The 22,989-nt window shown below is 43.0% G+C and overlaps 1 protein-coding gene across 1 annotated transcript; it reads right to left on the bottom strand.

The window, feature by feature from the left end:
- Positions 1 to 2,068: 2,068 nt before the first annotated feature.
- Positions 2,069 to 21,828, bottom strand: BFSP1 (beaded filament structural protein 1). The gene is made up of 8 exons (XM_071740226.1): positions 20,408 to 21,828; positions 13,185 to 13,245; positions 9,959 to 10,054; positions 9,007 to 9,099; positions 8,191 to 8,298; positions 6,765 to 6,985; positions 5,291 to 5,376; positions 2,069 to 3,409 (listed from the first exon to the last, which is right to left on the bottom strand). Exons 1-8 carry the CDS (start codon positions 20,776 to 20,778, stop codon positions 2,463 to 2,465), a joined length of 1,983 nt encoding a protein of 660 aa, XP_071596327.1. The 5' UTR covers positions 20,779 to 21,828; the 3' UTR covers positions 2,069 to 2,462.
- Positions 21,829 to 22,989: the final 1,161 nt, after the last annotated feature.

Here is a 22,989-nt window from a genome sequence, read left to right as displayed (position 1 = left end):
CATCTCACTTCAGCATTGACATTTAAACAGAATTTGCATTTAAGAAGCTGCATTTAAAAGCAGAGGTTAGCCTATAAATAATTATTTACTATACCTTCAGGCACTGTCATTGTGAATGATGGCATACCTGTGGGTTTCTCTGTAATTTTCATACAAGTTTACAGAAAGATGCCTGTCATCTGAAGCCTTACTGGGCAATGACCATGTCTGTGGGACAGCAGCTCAGAGATTGTATCAGAATTTAGGCCTTATTTTCTCATGGCCCTTGACTTCTGCTGACAGTGGTGCCCACGGTGCATCTCAGCACCTGGATGCTTCAAGCTTGCACCTCAGGTTGTTGCCTATGCAGTGCAGTACATGACTTACTTATTAAGTAGTAGGTGCCACCCAACATGCTTTAGAATCATCTTTTCTTTTATATACTGCACAGCTGCTGAACAGGTTTACAAGCATCAGAAAACCATGTCTGTGGCAGCAGCAGAGTGTTGACAACCACAGCACAAACTAGATGAAGACAGTGGGGTCGGGGGTGTGGGAAGGTAATCACACATTAGACACCTAAACCAGGCTCTCCTGATGTGCTGTCTCCTTCCCATTGATGGAGGCTTTTTGTATTCTCAGCATTATGTTTCTTTATTGCAGTGAAATCAGATGGTTGTGCAGGGGAATACCCAGTTCTGTCTAGGTGCTGCCTAAAGCTGTTTACACCTTCTGGAGTGACAGAATTATTAAACAGACTTCCTATTGCTGCAGGTTTGTGTTGTTGGGTGTTTTTTTGTATTTTTCCTCTTGTATAATCAAAACCTGCTTTCACCAGCAAGTTTTCTGAGCAGTTGTTCCCAGCTCACCAGAGTACAGTCTGCATATGCAGAATTCCTTCTCTGGCTATTTACACTGTTAATAAATTAAACTGAAAAGGAGCACACATCCTAGTAAGCCGTGTCTGGTGTAAACTCCCACAGCACTTCAATAGAACAGCATCGACAAAAAAAATCCTAAATAAAACTGTGGCTATGTGGGTCACCTCTCCCTGTTTCAAAGCAGAAGGTGCCCTTTAACCAGACCTAATAGTCACAACAGATTAGTACTACATCTGTATTGGAACTCACTAGTGACAAAAAAAAATCAACAACCAAAACCAAACAAAAACACACCTAGCACAATATCCAAGAAGAAGTATTGGGCAATGTGAGAAGGATATTCCTGAAGCTCAGGCTCATCAACTCAAATGGCTTTTAGCCCCCTCCTTCATAGCTGACAGAACCGACCAGCCAGAAGAGCAAAAGCATAATAATGGCAAAAGCTGACCAGAAAATTTTGAGAATTGGGATGGGATAAGGAATGTGTAGAGCCCAATGTAGTAAAGCAAAGCACATTAGTATGTACCTCACTTAAGTGGGATTATTTGTATGCCTTAAATTAAGCTGAGGCCTAAATGATGCAGCAGCAATTTAAAAGAGCTCCATATTTGCACAAACAAAGATTTTTGTTGTTGTTTTCCTTTCTTTTTCTGAGTCAGAGATTTCTGGAAGCTGCAAGAGGCTGTTGCAGAAGCACTGCTTTTTGTTTCCTCAGGCATGGGGACCTGGCAAGGCATCACTTGTTCCAGCAACCTCGTGGGCTACAACAGGAGAACATGGGAGTGTTAAAACTATAAAACACTACAATCTGAGGAATTTCTTAGCAATACCAAAACACAGTCTTTTGAGTTGGCTGCCATCTGCTCAAAAGCTTGTTGGCATTCATAAATACTTAAGTTGTGCTGGTGAAGGACAAATAATGCTTTTAGTATCTTTTCTAAGGATTATCCCAATTTTGGCGGCATTTCAAGTTTTATTCTGAGAATATACACCATAAGACAGTATATCTTTAAATCCAAAAAGAAAGGTCTGCCAAGGATATCTCTGTTTAAAGACTGTAAATGAGAAAGATTGGGAATAGGTTATTTTAACAGGTATCCAGCCCTTCCCCTGGAAAAAACCTCCTGCACATGCAGTCAGTTGATGTCTACTAGTAGGAAACATTAGTCAGTGGTGAAGGCAACACAAACCCACAGTGGGTATCTTTGGTAGAAGGCAAAACTTTTATTAAATGAACCAGATGTCACAAGTTAACATTTGCAGCTGTCTGAGAGATGGGGAGTTGTACGGCAGCTATAGGAGCAGTAGAGGAATATGCAAATTTGTCCTGGATATTGTAGAAAGCCAGGCAGCTCTATAATAATAATAATTACTTTCAACTTGTCCTAATCATGAAAATCAATTGCATCGGATGTGCCTATAACTTGATGCGCCAAAGGTGAGCCTACATCAGACAGAATTGCCATCAAGGTATCAATCTGTTCCATACCAAACAGCAAAAAATCTCACTACTGTGTCATTCAGTCAGAAAAGAAAAAAAAAATAAATAATCATTTAATAACTATGCCAGACAAGTTGACTATTGGGGTGTGGGAGTGTCACTTAAGAGCCTTTGTCACCTGGTTTCTTCTTGCTTGTCTTCTCTATCATCGTCTCCACAATCATCGCTGTCTCTTCGTATGTCTGAATTCTGTCATCTGAAAACTTCTCAATGGACTCCACAACCTCCACCTTCTCATAGCTCATGGAGCCAGGCAAGCCTGCTTGCCTAAACAAAAGGCCCTGCTTATCTTCTCGGCCACATTCTGTCTCTCGAAGGACTCCTGACTCAGTTGGGCTCACTGGACCAGGGGAAGGAACTGTCTCAGGCTCAGAGATGTCTGGATACTTTGTGATTTGTTCAATTTTTCCTCTTGGTTTTTCAACCCATTCGACCATGTCTTCTTTCTCTTCCTCTTTCTGTTTATCTAGGACTTCAAACTCTTCCCTTCTTTCACAGATATCCCCTTTCTCTTTTTCTGATGGTTCAGCAGGTTCTGGCAGCTCTGGTATGGGCTCTACATCACCACCATTCATGACCTTCCCATTGCTGGTGGAAACAGTGATCCCTGACACAGATGGAATGGAGGGGGCCAAGATGCAAGGTTCTTCATATGTTTCTTCCCCTGTTACCAGCACGTAACGCCCCGTGGGCTGGGCATCAGGTTTAGGCTCTGGTCTCTTGCAGACTCTTATTTTCTCCCTCACAATGTTACACAATTTATCAAAGGCTTTGCTTATCTGGGCTCCATCAGGTACATCCTCTGGGCCCATTTCTTTTTCATCAAGCTCTAATCCTTCTTGCCCAGGTTCACATGTGATGGAGCCTTCGTGCCTAAACTCCAGCTGGTCTTCATCAAAACCTTCCAGAGTTCTTCCATACATTCTTTCAGGTGAGAGACCATCTGTTAGGTCTTTAGACATCAGCTCCTTTTTCCTGGCAATTTTCTTTGTAAGAGCTTTTTGTCTGGGCTTTACACTGGCAATATCTTGCATGGCCTGGGTGATATCTAAGGAAAAAATAAAGAAAACAAGGAAAAGTGCTGAACATGGTTGCTGCAAATGCTAGAGCTGCCTCCCACCCTCACTGCTGCAGGTGGAGAGCTGAATGCAGCAGCAAAAGTGAGCACAGCTTCTGTCAGCACATTAAACAGCCTCTTCTTTTGCATGGGCCCCGGGGGTTTTGCATCTGAGGTTGCCGCTGCCATACACAGTGCAAGGACAGGATAATTCTGTATGTAAGAGAGACAACTGCACAATGCTCACCCATCAGGCCAGCATTAATGCTCCTCAGGAGCACACAGTGCCTGCAGTTGGGCTCAGAACCTTCTTTTCAGGCATTGTGGCAGGGTTTGTCCCTGTATACTAGACAAGAAATCTCATCTCCCACAGCAGAGTCTGAAGCCAGGTGCCCAAAGTTAGAGGCATGGCCTGTTAGTAGGACTAAGTGGGAAGAGCTTGCCTGGCTTTTACAACTCTTGCAAGGGTTTAGGGAGGAAAAAACAACCAAAAAGCCCTATTTAAAACCTTCCTGCTGAAAGCAGGGTTGCTGGGTGAGTGGTCTGTTGCCCCAGAAGTGGGGTGATGGGGAAGGTGAGTGTCATCACTAGATGTTACTGTGCTTCTGAAGACAGGCTCAGCAGAGAAATGCCTCACCTTTGTGTACCAGGGGGGCTAAAAGTGAGCCGGGTACCTGAACAGTCTTGGGTATGGGCAGAAACTGGGTACTGCAGCATAGAGGGAGAAATGAGTGGCTGGCAGAGCCCAGTGGTGCTGAGGAGCAGTATTTTGGCATCCCTCACTGACACTGAGCAGAAGGAAGCCCTGCCCACAGGCTGTGTTTCTGATCTCATGGGCAATCAGCAGCCACAGAGTCCGTGGCAGTTCAGCAGCAGCAGGAGTGTGGTTAGGCTACTGATTTTCATGGCATGAATGGCTAGAGCAAAGGAGGCTGGTGCTGGAAATTAGGGGAACAGGGGGACAGACAGGTACTAATATGCTTTCCCTAAGGCAGCTGTTTTATCCCATGTCACAGTAATGCCCATGAAACACCCTACTCGCCTTGCAGGTAGGATGCTGAGGTGTGACTAGAAATGGGCCAATTCCTCAGCTGGTGTAAAACAACACTTTGCAGGTCAGTAGTTCTTTACAGCTGCTGAAGATTTGGCTTCAGGTATTATGAATCCATTTCATATCAAACTGCTACAGTTCACAGAGCAGTTAGCAAAATTAAAGCTACACTCAAAAAAAACCCTTTCGTTTGACAGCTTATCTCTGTAGTCAGGACAGCTGGTTGTGAGTAAAACCACAGCGAGCCTTGGATTTAAGGTTCACTAAGTTATCCTACACATTAGTACCTACAGCAACCTTCTGTAAACCAACTCCCGTCTCTGTTAAGAGGGGACTCACTTGTTTAGCCCTGGCCATTTCCTTGCCATTGGGTTTACAAGCATCCCAAGTCTAACAAGCAATCATAGAACACAGAAGAAACACCATGCAGAGGCAGCCAGGGACATAAAGAGTAACAAGCCTGTGCCCTCTGCCTGCCTGCAGCACTCCACATGCCCTGATGCTCTTCGTACGCGACTGAAGTGTGGGCCAACAACTCACAAGTCAGCACATAACCCCCAGCTCTTTCCATATTTTCAAGTGCCTTCTGACTTTGCTCTATTGACAGGCTTAAGTAGTAAATTGCAGAAATTAGCGAAGAAACTCTTTCGCTTGTGGTTTTGGCCTTTGCTGTCCCAAAACCAGCTGAGGTAAGCTGAAATTTACTTAGCCTGGAGCCAGGCTGTCGCAGCTGGTGTTCATATGGAAGACAAATGGAAAAACATCTTAAAATACAGCGATGCTGCTCTTGACAGACACAGGAAGACATGTCACAGGTTTACCTCTTCCCCTCGAAGCTTGAGGCTGGACAGGTCTATAGATCTGCGTGAAGAGTGTGACTGGCGTTCCTGCTATAGCAGAGTTTAACCTGCCGGAGAAGACGCGCATCGGTCAGATCTCTCCCCCTCATTTCCATCAAGAGCAAATGAAATTGTGCAGAATGAAGCATGGAGGTTAAAGAAATCTAGGGTTTTTTCTGTGGTGAGGAGTCTAAGAGAATGACAGGAGACTGTTTCTTGTCTGGGGAAAATCTGCACAGCCACAGCACCTTCACAGGACTTGGGCTGGTTTCCACCAGCAGGAGATGTGGGATGTTCCATTAGGTAAAGTACACTAGTAATTAAAACCCATAGCAACAGGCTTGTAATTTAGCACAGCACTTTGAATGAATGGGAATTCTTTGTGGATGGGCAGTCAATCCACACCTACCAGAGATCAGCAATAGCTGTAAATGCTGGCCAGTCTAATAAATTTGGTAGCCATTGCAATGTTACCTGCATGTGCCTGACTTCAAAAGGGCAAGAAGAAAACTGAGCAGTCTTCCTTGGAAAATAATTGAGTAGTCAGTGGCATTAAGGCTTAAAAGTAAAAAATTGAGAGGCTGGACTATTTGCAAATCAGTTACTATATCTTTGGCCTTTTCAGGCTGCTCTGCCGGAATGTGAGAGACTGTTTTGGCCTGTAGGGAGGACATACACCTGGTGCAGATATGCAAAAAATACTAATTTTGATTTTTGGCACTGAGAGTTACTCTGCATGGATACTCCTAACCAGAAGAGTGTACAAAATGAGACGCTGAAAATTACTGAAATCTCTATTCCCCACACTGATAGACTATTAGTGAGTGTCCCTCCCCTGCATCTTCTGGACAATCCAGAGCAGTGATTGGGGTGCTCTGGCTCTGCTGCATCTGCCTGCACAGGCAGCACCGGGAGCTGTGGCAAAAGGCCCAGCTCCTTTTCTCCTGTGAGGCTGGTGGTCTGACACTAGAGGGAGCCAGCGCTCCTCCGTAGGCTTAAACACAACCCAAATCCCTGAACATTTCTTAAACCCTTTTTTTCCCCCTTGCCTCAAGAATAGGTTGGGCGTGAAGGGCGCCTTGCTTTACAGAACGTTTGCCCTGAGCCCTATGAGACCAACCTGCCTATAACACCCCAGCAAGCTTCACTAACACCCAGGCAGTGCAAACAGTGTCCAAATTGCTCTTGTATATTCCTGACCAATGTGCACCGACACCAGGACACTATGGAAAGGAGACTGTATGAAGAAGCTCAAAATGGCTCTGACCCTTTCCTTAGCAGAGGCTTGATCAGATTTTGCATCTATTTAGCTTCTTGTCCCTGGATCTCCACCAGTGAAAGGTGTGAAACGGGCACAGCTTTGGGTGAATCAAATGCCCTCAAACATACTTTTTTTTCAAAGGAGATAAAAGAGATCACTGCCCCCCCTTGGGAGACTCCAGAAATCCAGCCTTACCGGCTGTCCTCGTTCTCGATGATCCGCTTGTAGCGCTCCAGCTCGTTCTCCAGGGACTGCTGGTAAATGACAAGCTGGCGGCAGTCGGTTGTGTACTTCTCCAAGGTCCTCTCAGCCTCCTCTATCCCCTTCCTAAGGTTTTCAATCTGCTCATTGTAAAGCTGAATTTCATCATCATAACTCTCTTGGGTGTTTTTAATTGCTTGCTCCAGCATGGTTGTCTGGTAAACAAAATTGATGGGTGAAGGAAGCAGCTCTGAAGCATTCAGCATCCCCATACTTAAAGGGTAATTAAAGTCAAGACATGTTTTATTACAATATGTGAGGCTGAACTGCTGAAACACAGCAGTTTCATGCATTTGTTTAGTTATTCAAACCCAGTAATTCCCACCCACTCCGTTTATCTCTCTCAAGCCTTCTGTTCCACAATAGGGATGATGAGGTGACCATGAACCAGGGGAGCAGCTGAGTGATGTCTCCTTCCCCATGCACAAGAGGCTGGCTGATGCCTTGCTGTGTGTCCCACAGCTCATGGTGTTTCTTTCCATTCCTGTCTACTAAGAAACATTTAGCTGTGTGGAGGTATATCTTGACTTGCTGTTGGCTGTTATCCAGGTCTGATTTCTATTCATGGGAGCCTTCAGCTGTTCTTCTACTTTCTGCCACCTTTATCCCTGCACTGCACTTGCTTGGGGACACTGGCTACAGAAGGAAGGTTGATTTACAACAGGTTTGGCTGGGGGATGGGCAGGAGCAAGGAGTCAAAGTCTTGGCCAGTCACTTCCTGCAGACCAGGTACTGGCAAAAAGCAGGTGGTTTCAGTGCTTCTAGTGTCTAAGCACAGGAGAGGCACTGACTTAGTGCTTAGCAGTGACAGCAATGAACACAGGATATCAAATACAGCTTGACATCTATTTCAGTGTTGATTACCAAGTCTGTTCAGTCCTTCTCACAGCAAGCTCACTGTTCTATGTGGCACCGATGGAAGGGACTGAGCATAGTCCTGAAGGTCACCCACTATTCTTCATGAAGCCAATTTCCAGCTGGAGCTCAGTAACTAAGCAAGCAAGCAAGGCCATCCCTGTGTGACTTTTCCATCCACAACCTCCTGCTGACTCTGTTCTGCAGGAATCTACTTGCAACATGGAAACCTTCTCCCACCAGTAACCCTGGTAAGCAAAGCCAGCTTCATTGTGGCTACAATGCCTACAGCCCTCCCCGGCCACCTAAATCTGACAATTTTGGCCACTGAGAGAATGCGAATGAAACAAGTGAAGAAAAAAGGAAAAACTAAAAAAACAAACGCCTAAAAGTCAACTGAATTCACCAGACCCTGTTAAAGTCCACTCAGGTTTCACCATGTGACCATAAAAAGAGCAGAGTTCATAAACATCATGGTTGTGTTTATAGCTAGTGAGGGCAGTACCTCTGTTTGCAGTTTGTATTTCTGTGCCTGTAGCTGGCAGAGGATGCTCTTGTATTCTTCCAGCTGGCTCTGCAGAACAGGGATCCTCCTTTCTGCTATCAGTTTTTCCTGGTTGGAAGAAAACAATGTGTGTGCAGGAAAGTATGTTTGGCTCTTTTAAAAAGAGCCAAAAGAAATTCTGCCACTGGAAACATACTGTAAAGACAAACAGAAAATGACAAAAGACAAATATAAACAAGGCTAATGAACTTCAAGTAAGTATCTGTGGTCTGGCTTTAAGAATAAAAGGTGTCAGGATGGCAGGACTGTAGAAGTACAGCTTACGTTGAAATTAGACCCTGCAGATACAGCTCTTAATATCTTCTACCAAATTATAAATTTTCTCGGCACATTCACTAATATTGGCGGAAATCACCAAGTTTCCATCTAGTCTGCAGCAATTTATTTGATGTACAAATTTTCACTACATCTGACCCCTTCAGGACAAGATTTACTTTCTCTGTAAATACTCATATATCCTGCTAGCTTCTCCTCACATTAGAAGCATAACTACACTGCAGCTACCTTTGAACTAACCATTTGAGGGGCTAATGCATAAGCTGGAGTGCACCTGACTAATTAAATCTCTCTTCTCCTGATAAATCAATTTTTCCAAAGCTACAGCTGGGGGTTGTTTTCATATTCAGTACTTACTCATAGTTGTTCTGGTTTTCATCTGACCTTGCAGTGGAGTTAGAGGACCTGGGATGCTTTAGGAGTACACATTTTCTCTTTCTTTCTTAGAGCCCCATGAATGACATCAAAGTCAATGCTTACCTCACATATGCCAGTGCTTATAGGGGACACACGAGGGGTTGTCTGGATGATCTGCTGCAAAACATTGACGTAGGTCTGGATTTCCATAAGGTTCTGTGGTGAAATAACAACCATTTTTATCAGAAAATGTCATAGCAAGGTGCTCCCTTCAGTGTACTCCACTTCTGGGGCTTGCTCCTAGGAACTCACTTTTTTCAGCATATGAAAGTCAGATCATGTTCAGACTTGGGGTTGGAATGTGGTTTTAGACCTGGTTTTGAGTGCATGTGTGTTAGCAACTTCAAGCTGAGAATAGGTTACAGGCATTTTGTTAAGTGACAATATAGTTCAGTCTTAATTAAAGATTAATCTTAATATAAGTATTCCTGATTTCACAGATTTTCAACATAAGAACCAAAAATACCTTTGCATGTGCCCCAAAAAAAGTGAGCTTCTTGTTTCAAAAGCAGCAAAGATGGGACAGTGGCCAGATCCCAAGGCTCACAGCTCTCCCAGGAAGGTGAAAGAAAAGGGTTGCACATGTTAAAGTTGGCTGCAGTGTAATCATATGGCCACAGGCTTTGTTTCCTGATTAACTGCAATGCTTTCTGAGTAACAGGAAGGCCCAGAAAAATGGGTTTCCTCCCCTAACAAAAGCAATACCTTCTCAGCATGAAATACAAGACAGCTTGACCAGCACTTTGGGTTGAACTGTGAAAATACGTCAACAAACTCAAGACACTGCTACAGTTGTAGGCATTAGACCCTGATGGAGTCAATTTGGAGGCCCACAGCCATTCAGCTTGACCTCCACATTGCAATGTTGTGGCCTCTGAAAATATATAGTGTTATATCTACCCACCACAAACAGGGTTTGCTTTAAGCTGCCACTGGAAAAGATCATGAAGAAGGGCAAGGCTTCACATGTCTCTAGGAAGTAGAGCTAAATAAGATGGCAAACTCAGCCAGTTACCTTCTTGTATCTATCCTTTGTGGCATTAATGTCATCCTGGAGGAACTGTGACTCAATCTGCAGCTCCAGGTTGCATAGCAGTGCTTCATCAGCTTCCTGCAATGCAGAGACACAAGGCACAGTCAGCACGTATGGCTGGAGTGTGAGAACCATGGCAGCCACTTAGCCATACCATGAGCCCTTGTCCACAAGCAGCAGTCTGGGTGGAGAATTGAAGTCTATGGGGAGAAATAAGTCTTTCAAAACCAAGAAACAACAGACACCTTATTTACCCTGATCTCCCACTGTACACACTGCTTTTCAGCACAAATATAACTTCTGACATAGTTTGGCACTGGCAGTGTCAAAATATGTTTACCATATGCTTTATGAATGCTGGGATTCAAGTAATAGATACTATGAAATGCCAATCTTTGACACTAAAAGCTTGCCAGTGGTGCATAAATCTGAAACAGATAACATCAACAGACTAAGGCATTGATTTCTCCAGTGTTTATGACAGGGCCTGAGGTATCCCAATGCCTTTTTTAAATCCCCAGAAAAGAAGTCCTTATAAAAAATCTCAGGATGGTCCAAAGTCTTTTCACTCCTTTTGGTGTGTTCTCAAGTATCACAAATGTTTATCAATTTGGAGCTGTTTCTGGAACTATAAATGACAGATGAGAAAGTCCAGAGAAAAATCACCTTGCTGCAGAAGTTTCAAGTACATTGGGATTTGTGAGGACAGAAGTACATAACACCCCATTAATCGAGAAGATAAGGCAATCGTGATCTCAAAAGAACCTAACTATGAGTGGCATAGGTATTTAAATCCAGTGAAATCTCCATTTCTGTTCAAAGGCCTAATTTCGATTTTTTCCTGTGTTATGCTATTTAATACAACCCCCTGAGTACAGAATAATTTCCAAAGAACTTGGATTTTTTATACAAATATGTAAGTGTGAAGAGAACAGCTGCATTTTTCTTTACTTAATGTGTGCCTTCTTGGTCAGGTTTTTCATAAACTAATACTGAAACATATTGCTTCTGAGAAAGCATCTTTAAAGTAGTCAACTGAATCTGCCTTGCAACTCTACAAAATTTAGAAGTTCCTCCGCCAGTTTGCAATTTGCCTCAAACAAGTCTTGATTCCTGCATTTAACTCAAAGTGTAAGAGAAAAAAAAAAAAAAGGATTTAAAGGTGTTCCTTTAAAATAACCTGTCTGCCACTACAAGCTGTGAAGATACCTTGGTAAGTGGATCTTGGGCAGGCTGCAGATTGAACCACTGAAATCTCTGGGCACAGCATCTGACTGGTAGAAGAGGATTTTCCTTTTTGCACATGCACAGCATGCACTATTCCAAAAAATGTGTAGATGTTAGCTGTCTCATTATGCTGCTGAGCCTCCCAGGCACAGACCTCTCCAGCAGCCTCTGCTTTGTGAGACAGCAGCTGATTCAGACCCATCCAGACCAGCACATTCAGAGCCAATCATCAGGAATGACCGCTGCTGTTCTGCATTCCTCTGCCTTCCTATTGAGAAGAAGATCAGTAGGACAATGGCCATGATGGGAGGTTTGGGGGGGAGCCAAAAAAACCTTCTAGATAATACTGATAAGCAAATATTTTTGCATATAATAAGCAAAAGTAGAGTTCAGCTTTCCAAATGTTTCTTCAAAGGGGAAAATACTTTTGCTTTCAGGTAGACCAGCTGCATTGGTGCTGTGTATCAGAAGAGAGAAGAATCTCCACATTTTCTTCTAACTTTGCAGTATTTGCTATTCAGACAATTAAAAAAAAAAATCCATTCTACTTCAGAAAGCTGACCCATGTCATTTAAGCAGCATTTTAATTTACTATGGAAGAGAAATCCCTTAGATGCCACCAGAACCACTGTCTGCTGGTTTTCCTGACTGATTCTCCATTTGTGTGAGAAGGCATGAATTTATATCTGTACTATGCAGGTTTCAGACTTGAGCACCAACAGAAAATCATCTGCATTCTCTCTGGCATTTGGTGCACCAACACAAGAAGCTGCTGTGAGGGGGGCAGCCCAGATACAAAGTGTAATAAAACCACCCTCTGCAGCTCAAGATTTTGTCTCATGCTGGGGTTGTGAAATCAGCTCACTTTTCTTTCTCCAGAGATCAGCTGAGAAAAGCCATGAAGATGGACCCACCAGCTTCACCTCTACCCCTTACAAAATATGTCTCCAAAAATATTTTTTAAGAGCTTGCAGTGTCCAAGAGGCCTGTTAATGTACTGCAAAATAGCACTTATACAGGATATTTAGAACTCAGTGGATAAAGAAACACTAAAACACACCTTTTTAAAATATAAAATATGCATGTCATTGATATGAGAGTGCTCAAGCAGAAGCAGCTCCAGCCATTTGTAGATGGGAAATAAAAAGAATCTCTATTTAATCCACCTTTAATTGTTTCCCAATACAGAAGATGGAGAATAAACTGTAAAAAAAAAACCTGGGAAAAGATATAATGCAACTTTCTTCACTCGAAAGCTAGTAGCAAGAGAGGGTGAATCAGGTTTTCTCAGTTTCACAGACCTGGTTCGAAAACCTCCTAAATATGTCACTAAACTTCTATCTTTTCTCTGAGCCCTATTATTATTGTTATTGTTACTGTTTCTTTTCCCATTACCTAAGTCCAGGGAAGTGCAAATTGATACAAACACCCCTTATGTTTCACTGTAAAAGGAACAGACCAGGGATATTAGTGGCTACTCTTTTACTGGGAAGGGCTGTCCACATCTTGCAAGGGACTGAGAAGCTTTGAAAACCATCAGACTTGTTAGTCTGTTGAAGACTTGGACACTACCATCGTTTTCTCATGTCATGGTATCAGTTCTAGATAAAATTTAATGTAGTAGCTGAATTGGAAGAAAAGTTAAAAAGAGCCACAAGTATGTCAAGTCCAGGACCCGAAGATGAATGCTGAAGCCATTTGCTGATGCTCCAAGAGGAGTGTTACACAACAGATCCTTCTAGTCCTTGGTCTTACCAAAAAATTATTGAAGTCCTGAGCAAAGCTGAGGCTGTGGGGTGCAGATGGCACATGTTACATGACACAAACTGGCAGGAGTATGCAGAGAAGGGCACTACACTACAAGAAATGTTTTCCTCCGATATTTTATCTTCCCAGTGCTTTTTCAAAGCAGCTTGCTTGTAGTAAATTAAACCAAAGGAAAAAAAAAATATAAGGGCCTTTTCCGTTTTTCCAGTCTTACCTTATTAAGGCGTTCAAGGGTTTCTTTCAGCTTCTGCTGATATTCACGTTCATTTCTATACCTGCAAATAGAACAAAGAAGATGAAGTGCAATGGTTCACCCTTTTGCAAATTGCATTGCCATCTGTACATAATAATGTATGTTATGTACAACATGTGCTTCAAGCTAAGGCAGAATACTAATCTTGAAAAGGCCCAAAAGATATCTATGCATTAGCATTTCATATTTTTTTCCCCAGATGCTGAGAGTAGTTCCAGAACTGACTGATTTCTTGACCTCAATATATGTACCAGAAGACAATGGAATGCCACATATTTGCTATCACTTTTTGAGAGAAAGCCCAAGAATATATTATTTACAATAAAAGTCTATTCAACTAGAATTGGATTACAGTAGAAGCCATTCATCAGTGGTTAGCACATGATATTTGAAACACTTACACATTAGCATTTAATTATATTGTATTTGGTTTTTGTGCTACCTGATGTTGTTCGATAAGCATTTTTTGACAGCAAAATTAAACACCAAGGTTGCAGTTCCACAGATTGGTTGTGTTTGAATGATGTTGTATATTAGGATGCTTTGATAGATCAAGCTTTCTGTCCTCTTTAATAGCAATGTATGTTTCAGCTTGGTTAAAATCACATGTGAGTCTTTATAAGGACTGCATTTGGCTAACTATTCTATACATTTATAAAATGACCAAAAGTGCATGATGTGCATGTTCCTGTTCTGAGTAAACAGTGGATGTATGTATTTGATTTGAGGAATCAGAACATGCTCTTTATTAGATGAAACTATCTTCTAGGAAATCCTTTTAGCTGCAGAGTATAAAACTTTCTAATTATGATTATTGTTATTTATGTAATTATTGTTGAGCATGTTTACCAGGAGATATACAGTGGACAGGCCCCACTAAAAAATAAATAAAAAAAAAAGAGGGGGACAAAAACCAGACAGGAACATCTGATAACAATGAGACTTTGCCATCAGTACTGAACAAAGCTCACCAAACTCAAACTGCTGCCTGTCCCAAAGTACATAAATACAGCTTATTCTTGTTTATCCCTTTGCCTTCCTTAAAATACTGGATATACAAGTCATGAACACCAACATAAGCATGAACACTGGCTGACACTCAGAACTGAACATAGGCCAATTCAGCTGGTGACATCTAGGGGACTTGCTCCTGTCAACAGGGCAGTTCCTAGACTAAACAGATCAAGGACCAAGTTCTAAAGATCATGTCAAACTTGCTTCTTTATTTTTATCTCCTAAAGGATGACCAGCAAATGTTATTCTCATATTTTTCACTGTGACTTGAAAAGCTGACAGGATGGCATCACTCCTGAGCTGACCAGGACCACAAAGGAAGAATCCAGCACAACAAATGGACTCAAATTGGTGCTCTGTCTTCCCAGTTTCACCTTCTTTGGAAATCCCATAATACTAGCAGGGTTGCTACTAGACTGTTTTCAATTTTTACCATGAAGAGTAAAGAAACAAGTGAAAACTATGAGGTTTTATTTCATTATCATTTCTATGAACTGGTGAACCTCCTCAGCTGAAGTGTTATTTTATAACAAAACTAGAACAAAGTCTTTTTGCCAAATTGTATTAATTCTGGGCTCACTTCCAAGGAGAGAACCGAGATTATTCTGTTTCAAAAACAAGACCACCTTTATTTCTGTTGTTGATTAACTGCCTCACTTTCAACCAGTTTCCTATCTCTCTTAGAAAATTTTTGTGTGCAGTTGACAATAAACACTTAATTAGCTTAGATACTTTCTGACAATGAAGCAGATTGTGGCGGATTTTGAAAATCAAATATACAGCTATGATTAAAGGCTGGATCTACACTCCTAGTAATATACAACCACCCAACAGAGTTAGGGTCTACACGTCAGCCTTAATGTCATTTAGAAGTGCTCAAATCTTACAAGTTGCTATGTTCTCACTCAAAATTTCTTTCAGTGACTAAAATACTCCGCTACGTTTCCCTTCACTCTCAGCCCAAACGCCTGCTGTGTCACACAGCCATAAATCATAGAATCATTGAATGGCTTAGGTTGGGAGGGACCTTAGAGATCATCTACTCCAACCCCCCTGGCAGCCTTGAGAGAACCATTATTGTCTGATTATCCTTTGAAAGAGGATTGCTTTTAAGTAATATTCAATCTCCTCTAGAAACTCAGTGCAAAAGGGCTAAGGACCTCTTATAAATGCTTCAGAGATCTCATGATGCTTCTCTGCCTCCTGAAATATACCTGTGTTAAGTGCAACGACTGTCAAACTTCAGCCCTGCTGTATTTCTAACCTGATTTTAGTGTTCACATAATTAGCTGGACATGTTGATGCTTGCAGGTCAGCCTTTCCTGGACCTTAAAAAGCATGAGGATCATCTGCTTTGTTGTTTTTTATTTTAAAAAAAGCAAACCCGTCTCACCTAGTCACATAGCTCTAGGGCTACAATGAATCTTTTTGGACTGTTCTGAAAAAGAAGAAAAAAAGTAAAAAAAAAAAAAAAAAAAAAAAAAAAAAAAAAAAAAAAAAGGGAAATTAACTGGGTTTTGCATAGTGGAAAAGAAATGGAGTAGAGGGGGCTGACAAGTACAAGTACAAACAAAGCAGATCAGAGCTTTAAAGGTCCCCATCACCTCTCAGGTTAGCAGCTTTCTGTTGGGGCTCTAAGAGACTTACAGGTATTCTTCTTGAGCCTCACTCCCATGAGTGGAGGCAGTGGCCTGGTGAGAGCATCAGACATGCTGGAGGGAAGGGCGCCACTGGGCTGGTATCTCCACCTGGGAAGCACTGCTCCAGCAGCACTGTTTCTTCTCTTTTCTGATTGCCAGCTGGCAGATAGGCTGAGCTTCCCCTTTTAAGACTGGGCCAGGGCAAGGCCCTTTTATTCAGACCCTGCCTCTGCTGCAGTACAGACTGGCTCCCCTCCACAGAGAAAACAGTCTCATTACATCCTCATGATGCTCATAGCCAGGTAACTCCTCAATTTGGTCTCAAGTCTGTGCTTTTAATATAAAGAGAAATTATATCTCTCTGTCAAACCTTACTGAACTTTTCCAGCAATATATAAAACCTCTTCGCTTGCCACAAGCCAAGGCTAAACCTTTTTCCTACTTTTCCCTGCTTCAGTTTCCCCAAGGCACTTTGCTAGCTTTGTCTCAATGGAGGCAGCAGTTACTTAGGTGCCAAACAAACCACAACGTGCTGGTCCTTCGAGGGTGGCAGAGAGGCCAATAATGCTTGTATTTTATACCCTAAAAGCTAGGATGAGCCTGGTGTGGGCTGTACTCTGCTGATTTATGAGCACAGATTGCTACCTGTGTCATCAACAAGTAGCTACCAAGCAGCTGACAACCATAGGGCAAGATCCTGGCAGTCTAAGGAGGGCAAACAGGACAGGCAGGACCCCCACACCTGCAGCTGCAGCTGCAGCAGGATAAAGCTCTCCCAGTCACCAAAGAAGCAGCCCCTGCACAGAGACAAGTGCCATGGACAGGGCTGGAAAAATGGCTTTGCTGATCGTCATCAGCTATGGGGTCCCTACTGCTCCCCACATGACAGATGTGGTTCTGAATTCTCTCGTGGTTGTTGGGTCTCCACCACAGCCCCAAAGGCTGTCAGCTCATCTGAGCAACACCATGTGATGCAGCTTGGAGGACGCAAAACCGATTTCCGTGTCTAGCAACTTCCAGGGAAACACCTGGCATGCAAACCCCACAATATTAGCAATGAATGAATTCTGAATGAAACAATTGATTAGCAAGACTTCTAATTTCTGAAGTTAATTAATCCTGTTCAGTCAAGGGTGCTAAAATTTGGGTTTCAGCATCTTTTCTACTGTTATGGGGAGAGAAATACAGTCCTTTCCCACAGACAGATGTAATACTGCTATAATAATGATGCCCAATAAAATTAGCATAATTAGTCTTTTTATGAGACGCATCCGAATAATTCCAAGCAATCCTTTAGTTGCAACCTCAAGAAAGAATTCTCACTGGTGCAAAGTCTGAATTCTTCATGTTAATGTGGAAAGCTGTGAATGTGGCTACAGAGGATTTAAAAATAAGTTTTAACATAAGGTCTACTTTGCAATGGTTCATGCGCATTTAATTGTACAGACACAGCAGTTCCAGGCCGACTGTATATGACTGTAGCTTTAAAAGGTCTGTTTACATAAATGTAGTTTTGAAAGGTCTGCTTACAGACATAAATCTATTTTCCAGACTGTGAGTAAAAGAAAGGGTCTTGGGAACTATAATTCTTTGCATTACTGAAGGTCACAGCCATTTGTTAATTAACACAAAAGGCTCTACTCTGAGAGATCCTAGTGTGCCAAAAGTAGATGCTTTATGTTTCAAACTGAAGCAAGAAACTTGCACTGCCTGTAGAAGAGCAGGCCATCAGCTTCTGGTTTCAGTAGCATGGCAAGGCTACAGAAGGCAAGGCACAGAAGATCATTCCTCCCATATTTTCTTTAGAGACCTTTATTTACAAGTTTAAGTAGCTGGAACCATGGCTATCAGGATGGCCTTGAGCTAGAAACAGAGTGAGAAGGCAGAGTTCATGGCATCACAGTACTGGCCTTGTTTTAGAACCTGCAACTTCAAAACCACCCCCATTTTTTCCAGACAATGAGGGAACTTCCATGTCTGTCTTTTGGTCCCATTTAGCAGCTCCCAAGAGAAAAAATAAAGTGAAAATTCACTTCTTCAGGTAAACTGAAGGCAATTTTGTTAAAATGTAGCCACTGCCATTGCCCTGTAATGGCCCTGTGTATCTTTATTGTTGGATTTAGTATATTCAAAGTTTCCTTTTTACTTTTGTTGACATCTGCTGAGTGAACATCCCAGGACTGTAAGAAAAGGCACCATTTTTCTAAAATGTCACTAACTACCTGTATAACAGGTCCTAAACTCACTTTCAAGAAGGACAATCCTTTTTCTGGGTGTCTACCCCCAGGGTTTTTGATGTCCTTTATCCTTCCCCACCTATTTGTAGCTTGTACAAAACAACTCTTAATAAAAAGTTCTTTTTAGATAGATAAAAATCATCTTTGTGTCAAAAGGCTAATCCTGCCACTGTAAAACTATTGATTTAATCCTCAAGGTGCTCAGGTGGGCAGTACAAGCTAATTTTTTTCTTATCAGTTTCTCCAAATTTTCTTGCCAATTTTCCTTGCAAACAACTGAAATCAAAGAGGGAGCCTCATGCTTCACAGCAATGGCTCTTTGCCTGCCTGAAGTACTCCAGAGAGAGAATGCATTTCTGCCCAGCTATATCATAACACTGCATATTTCTGTATAGTTTGCACATACTTTTAGCTAATATGCAGCTAGGCAGTTAAGTACCGAGTTCAGTCAAAATTTCATGGATGCAATGTAATGAAGACATTAAAGTATCAGAGCAAACAGCTACATTACAGATTTGGCTCATAGATAAATTTCCTGCTCATACATTAGAAAACAAAACTGCCTAACCAAGTGCTTATTACCTGCTGGCACAGAGACAGGGCATCATAGACATCTGACCACTTCCAGCATTAAGCTTCAGTGCACCTGGATGGGCTGTTCTCTACAACAGAGATCAAGTCTTGGCAGTTTCCTAGCTGTGCCTGAGCTCACAGCCCCCACAAGCTTTGTGTGGGTTGGAAATGTTATTTTTTAATTTTGAATTTTTAATTTTTTTTTAGCAGGCTCATTTTCCTGATTCAAATCCCAGAGAGGCGCAGGAAGAGCTGTGGCAGCACAACAGATCAGGCAGTGGGCACCGAGCAGAGTGCAGGGCTAGGGAGGGCAGGATGAGGATGTGTTAGGACTTTGTAGCTGCTGTTAGCAATAGCTCATGGGACCATGGCTTAAAGACACAGATGACCTCGACCTTCAGTTACCTTGCATCTATTTTCTGACTGTTTTCAGTTGAAAAATTGAGACAGAAGAGGAAAATATCATCAGTCTTATGCTTCTTAGTCCAAAGGAGGGGGAAACTGGTGAAGCATCAGACTGAAAAATCGTGTGGTTTGGGCATGGTCAGACAAAAATTCTGTGATGTAGACAAGTGATGAAATCTTGAGGGACTGCTACTTCTGCAGCAGCAAGACAGAAGAAACATTTCTAGTAAGGTGGAAGGTGAATCATTTGGAGCACTAAGTGTGGTAAGCATTGCCTGGGAGTAGCTGAACTTCTACCAAGACTGCATTTGTTGAAAATATTTCATTTTTCTCCTCACCACTGTCAATGAGAAGTGTTTCAAAGCCCATTATATGGAGTTCACCCCTCAGCCTTTGGTGGGTAAGAGGATGAAAAGCTCCTCTTAAGCATTCATGCTGCTGCCAAATTTTTGTGGGTGAACTAGGCAGGCAGACATTTAGCAGGGAAAAAACCTGACTGCCAAGTAATGGGAAGCCAAGACCCCTCTCTCCTGTGAGCTGTCCTTTTATGAGCAACCCTCACCAGGTCTCATTGTGTAATTTACTCACAAACACAGCCAACACTGCCTGTAGCTGAGGGAAGGGATAACACATGTCTAGAGGCACTTGTACGCCTCAGCCCAAAAGGCTTCTGCTCCTTGAGTTATGGAGCCACTTGAGGTTAAAGACAGGCTAAAGCCAGGGAAGCCTGTTCTTACTGCTGTTGCTTTAGTAGCACAAAATGGAAATACTGGGATGCAAGAAACAAAAGTAAGGTAATAAGGCAAATTTATACCCCATACATACCCCAATTAATTTTATTTACTTTCATTTTATCCCATATCTGTAATGGCTGTCACAGACTGCCCCCCGTACCTCACAGTGCCTGTAACTAAGAGTTTCTCAGAAATGTCCCACGTGTTTCAGGAGATGTTTGGGGTCATGTAACTCTGCTGCTCAAACACAAGACCTGTTTTTTAAATTTAACTCTTTGCAGCTCAGAGTACAACAGCAACCAGCAGGTACCACAGCATGGACCTGCTGCTGCAGAGGGAAGAGGCCAATTGCTTGCCTAGTAGCAGTGAGACTGTGAAATGTAGCGCTGGAGCTCCCTAAGTCCTGCCACTTTGCTTTTCACCATGAACTTACATGTCATCCCTAGCTGCAAGTCTGATAGACACGGAGAGCCATCACCTGTGTGTGCATGGGAAGGAGCTGGTGACACCAAACCCATCCTCACTACACAGACAAACTACAGAAAAGCTAGAGCCCATCCTCTTCCATTTGGAAGCCTTACTTGTTACGGTACTCGTCGAGCATGCGCTGGGCATCCTTCTCCTCTCGCTCCAGCTTGGCTCTGTCGGAAGCCAACTCCCGCATCCGCTGGCGGTTGAACTCGATCTGCCCGGCGAAGGCTTCATCCAAGCCCACCAGCTCGTCCATGCGCTGGAAGGTCTCCAGCTGCTTGCGCAGGATGGTGTTGCGCTGCTCCAGCACGCGTGCCCGGTTGATGTAGCTGGCGAAGCGCTCGTTGAGCTCCTGCAGGTTCTCCAGGCCCCGGGCTTGGGCCAGGCTGTCGAATTCGGGAGAGCCCCGCAGCTCATCGTAGGCGTCCGACCGCTCGTACTTCTCCTTGCGCACCTCGCGAAGGAAGCTGCTCCTGTACATGGCTTCGGGGGGGCTGTGCGGTGCCGGGCTCCCCTCTTCTGTGCCTACCTGTCTCTCCAGTTTGGATCTGAATTTTGTCTGGGGGGCTCGGGGAGGAAGAACTGAACATAATCACCCCCCCAGATGATTAGGACTTGTGTCCAGGGCGGTTTGTGGCACTAAAGCAATCGTCGGCGAGGGGTGAACTAAATAAATCCCGATGGCCCCGCCTCAGGGCTGCCCACCAGGCTGTCAGCAATTTGGAAGAGCAGCGGGTGTAGGGGGGCGAGGGGCTCATCTTTTTGTGCGTTGCAATCATGGACAGCCAGAATAAAAGAGAGCAACATCCAGCTTTCACCCGGCAGATTAAAGCATTATTCACGGACAACAAAATGAGTGCTTTGCAGTTTCGGAGGCTGAGCTCAAAGCTCCTGAAATGACTGTGCTGGGGGCAGAGCTTTGTCCCGTGGTTGTGTCCCCAGGGCTGTGTGCAGAGGCCTTCTGCTGAGCCAGGATTTTGGTGTGAGTGGATGGCAGAGCTTGATTTTTGTTATTTGACAGTTTTGCAATCATTTAGGGTGATTGAATGATGTATGAACGTCAATGTGACTCCTGCATGAAGTACAGGATTTGGCCAAGTGGTTCACACTTCAGGCTTCTTCATGTCAGCCTTTTCTGCAGGTTACTTCTACCTGGCATGAGAGGCATCAAAGCAGCCATGGTACTAAAAGCCCCATGCCTAATGGGGCCATGGTGAGAGGTCAGTTTCCCTGGAACAGCTAAGTACCGTGTCCTCTCATGGTTTGTTGGACATACCATATTATTCCATAGAGAGCCACCATCTGTTCTTCCTTCTTTCATGCCCTTCAGTACCACTGTAATGGAGTCTCATGCGCTCCCACTTCCTGAGAGGCTTTAATTTTTCTGGAAGTGATAGATTTCCTCTAGTACTTTTTGTTCTAGTTTTTCATCTGCAAAATCCTGTTTCTTGGGCCCATTATTCCAGAAGATCATCTACTAACCAGGCTGAAATGCCAAATACTAAGACAATCCAATGTTGAAATCTCTATCAATAATTAATTTATGCATAAGTCACTATTTGATTTTTTTAATCAACACATCTTACATCAATATTTAAATCAAACTTATTGGGACCTTAACAGAGAGTGGCCTTGCTGACAGCAAGTGCAGAGGCAAATAAAGAAGCTGGATGCTCAGGTGACTCAAGTTTGGGTTCTGCCTTATGGAACCTGAAGCAATAGGAAAAAAAAGTTCATTAGAAGTTTTCTACATTTTCCTATTCTGCTTCAGAAAGTCTAATAGGGAAAGATTAAATGATCTTTCAGAGAATTAAAGTAGGCTTTACACAAGTGTTGTGCAGCTCCACATGCAGCCTCAGAGCTAAACAGCAAATCAGGGGTAGATCTTTTAGAAATGTTTGGGATCTTCATACATCAGTGGACATGAAACCACTGTTTTCCACACTGCACAAACACACTGGCATTTGCAGCTCTTTGACTGGACAAGCTTGCCCAGCTGAACAATGTAGCTGAGCCTTTTACAAAGTTAGTCTTCCAGAAGAGATCAGAAAGTAGATTCTGCTGTATTGCAGGCAGTGTATTTTTATGGCAAGAGTTTTTTAGGGTTCAGAGAGCCCTTCCACACAACAATAGCCTATGTGAGTATTATTTCATCCTTCTCTTTGGGGCTGGAAGCACCCCTGACTCCATGCATCTTAACTCATAGAACCATTTTAGCTGGAAAGGACCATTAAGATCATCAAGTCCAACCATTAACACAGCACTGCCATGTCCCTAAGCACCATGTCTACACGTCTTTTACATCCCTTCCACGACTGCTCTGGGCAGCTTGTTGCAGTGCTTGACAACCCTTCTGGTGAAGAAATCTTTCCTAATATCCAATCTAGGCCTACCCTGGTACAACTTGAGGTAATTTCCTCTTGTTCTATTGCCTGTGGGACAAGACCTGGGTGGCTTAATAAGATACCCTGACCTCCAGACCGCTCACGAATGTTCAAATACAGCAAACTAGAATGAGACAGCCTGAAAGCAAGAACACTTGGGCTTGGACTGCAACTGTTACTCTTCTTTCAGCATCAAAAACACCACAGGAAAATCAAACTGCTCCTGTCCTGCACTGAATTATTAAGTTCATCTAACAAACCACCAAGGTGAATTTCTTAAAAAGGCATCATCCACACTGTTTCTTATT

This window comes from Heliangelus exortis, chromosome 3 (assembly GCF_036169615.1).
Source record: "Heliangelus exortis chromosome 3, bHelExo1.hap1, whole genome shotgun sequence".
Classification (NCBI taxonomy): Eukaryota; Metazoa; Chordata; class Aves; order Apodiformes; family Trochilidae; genus Heliangelus; species Heliangelus exortis.
Note: the sequence above shows the minus strand (reverse complement) of the source record. Positions and strands in the feature narration are given on the sequence as shown.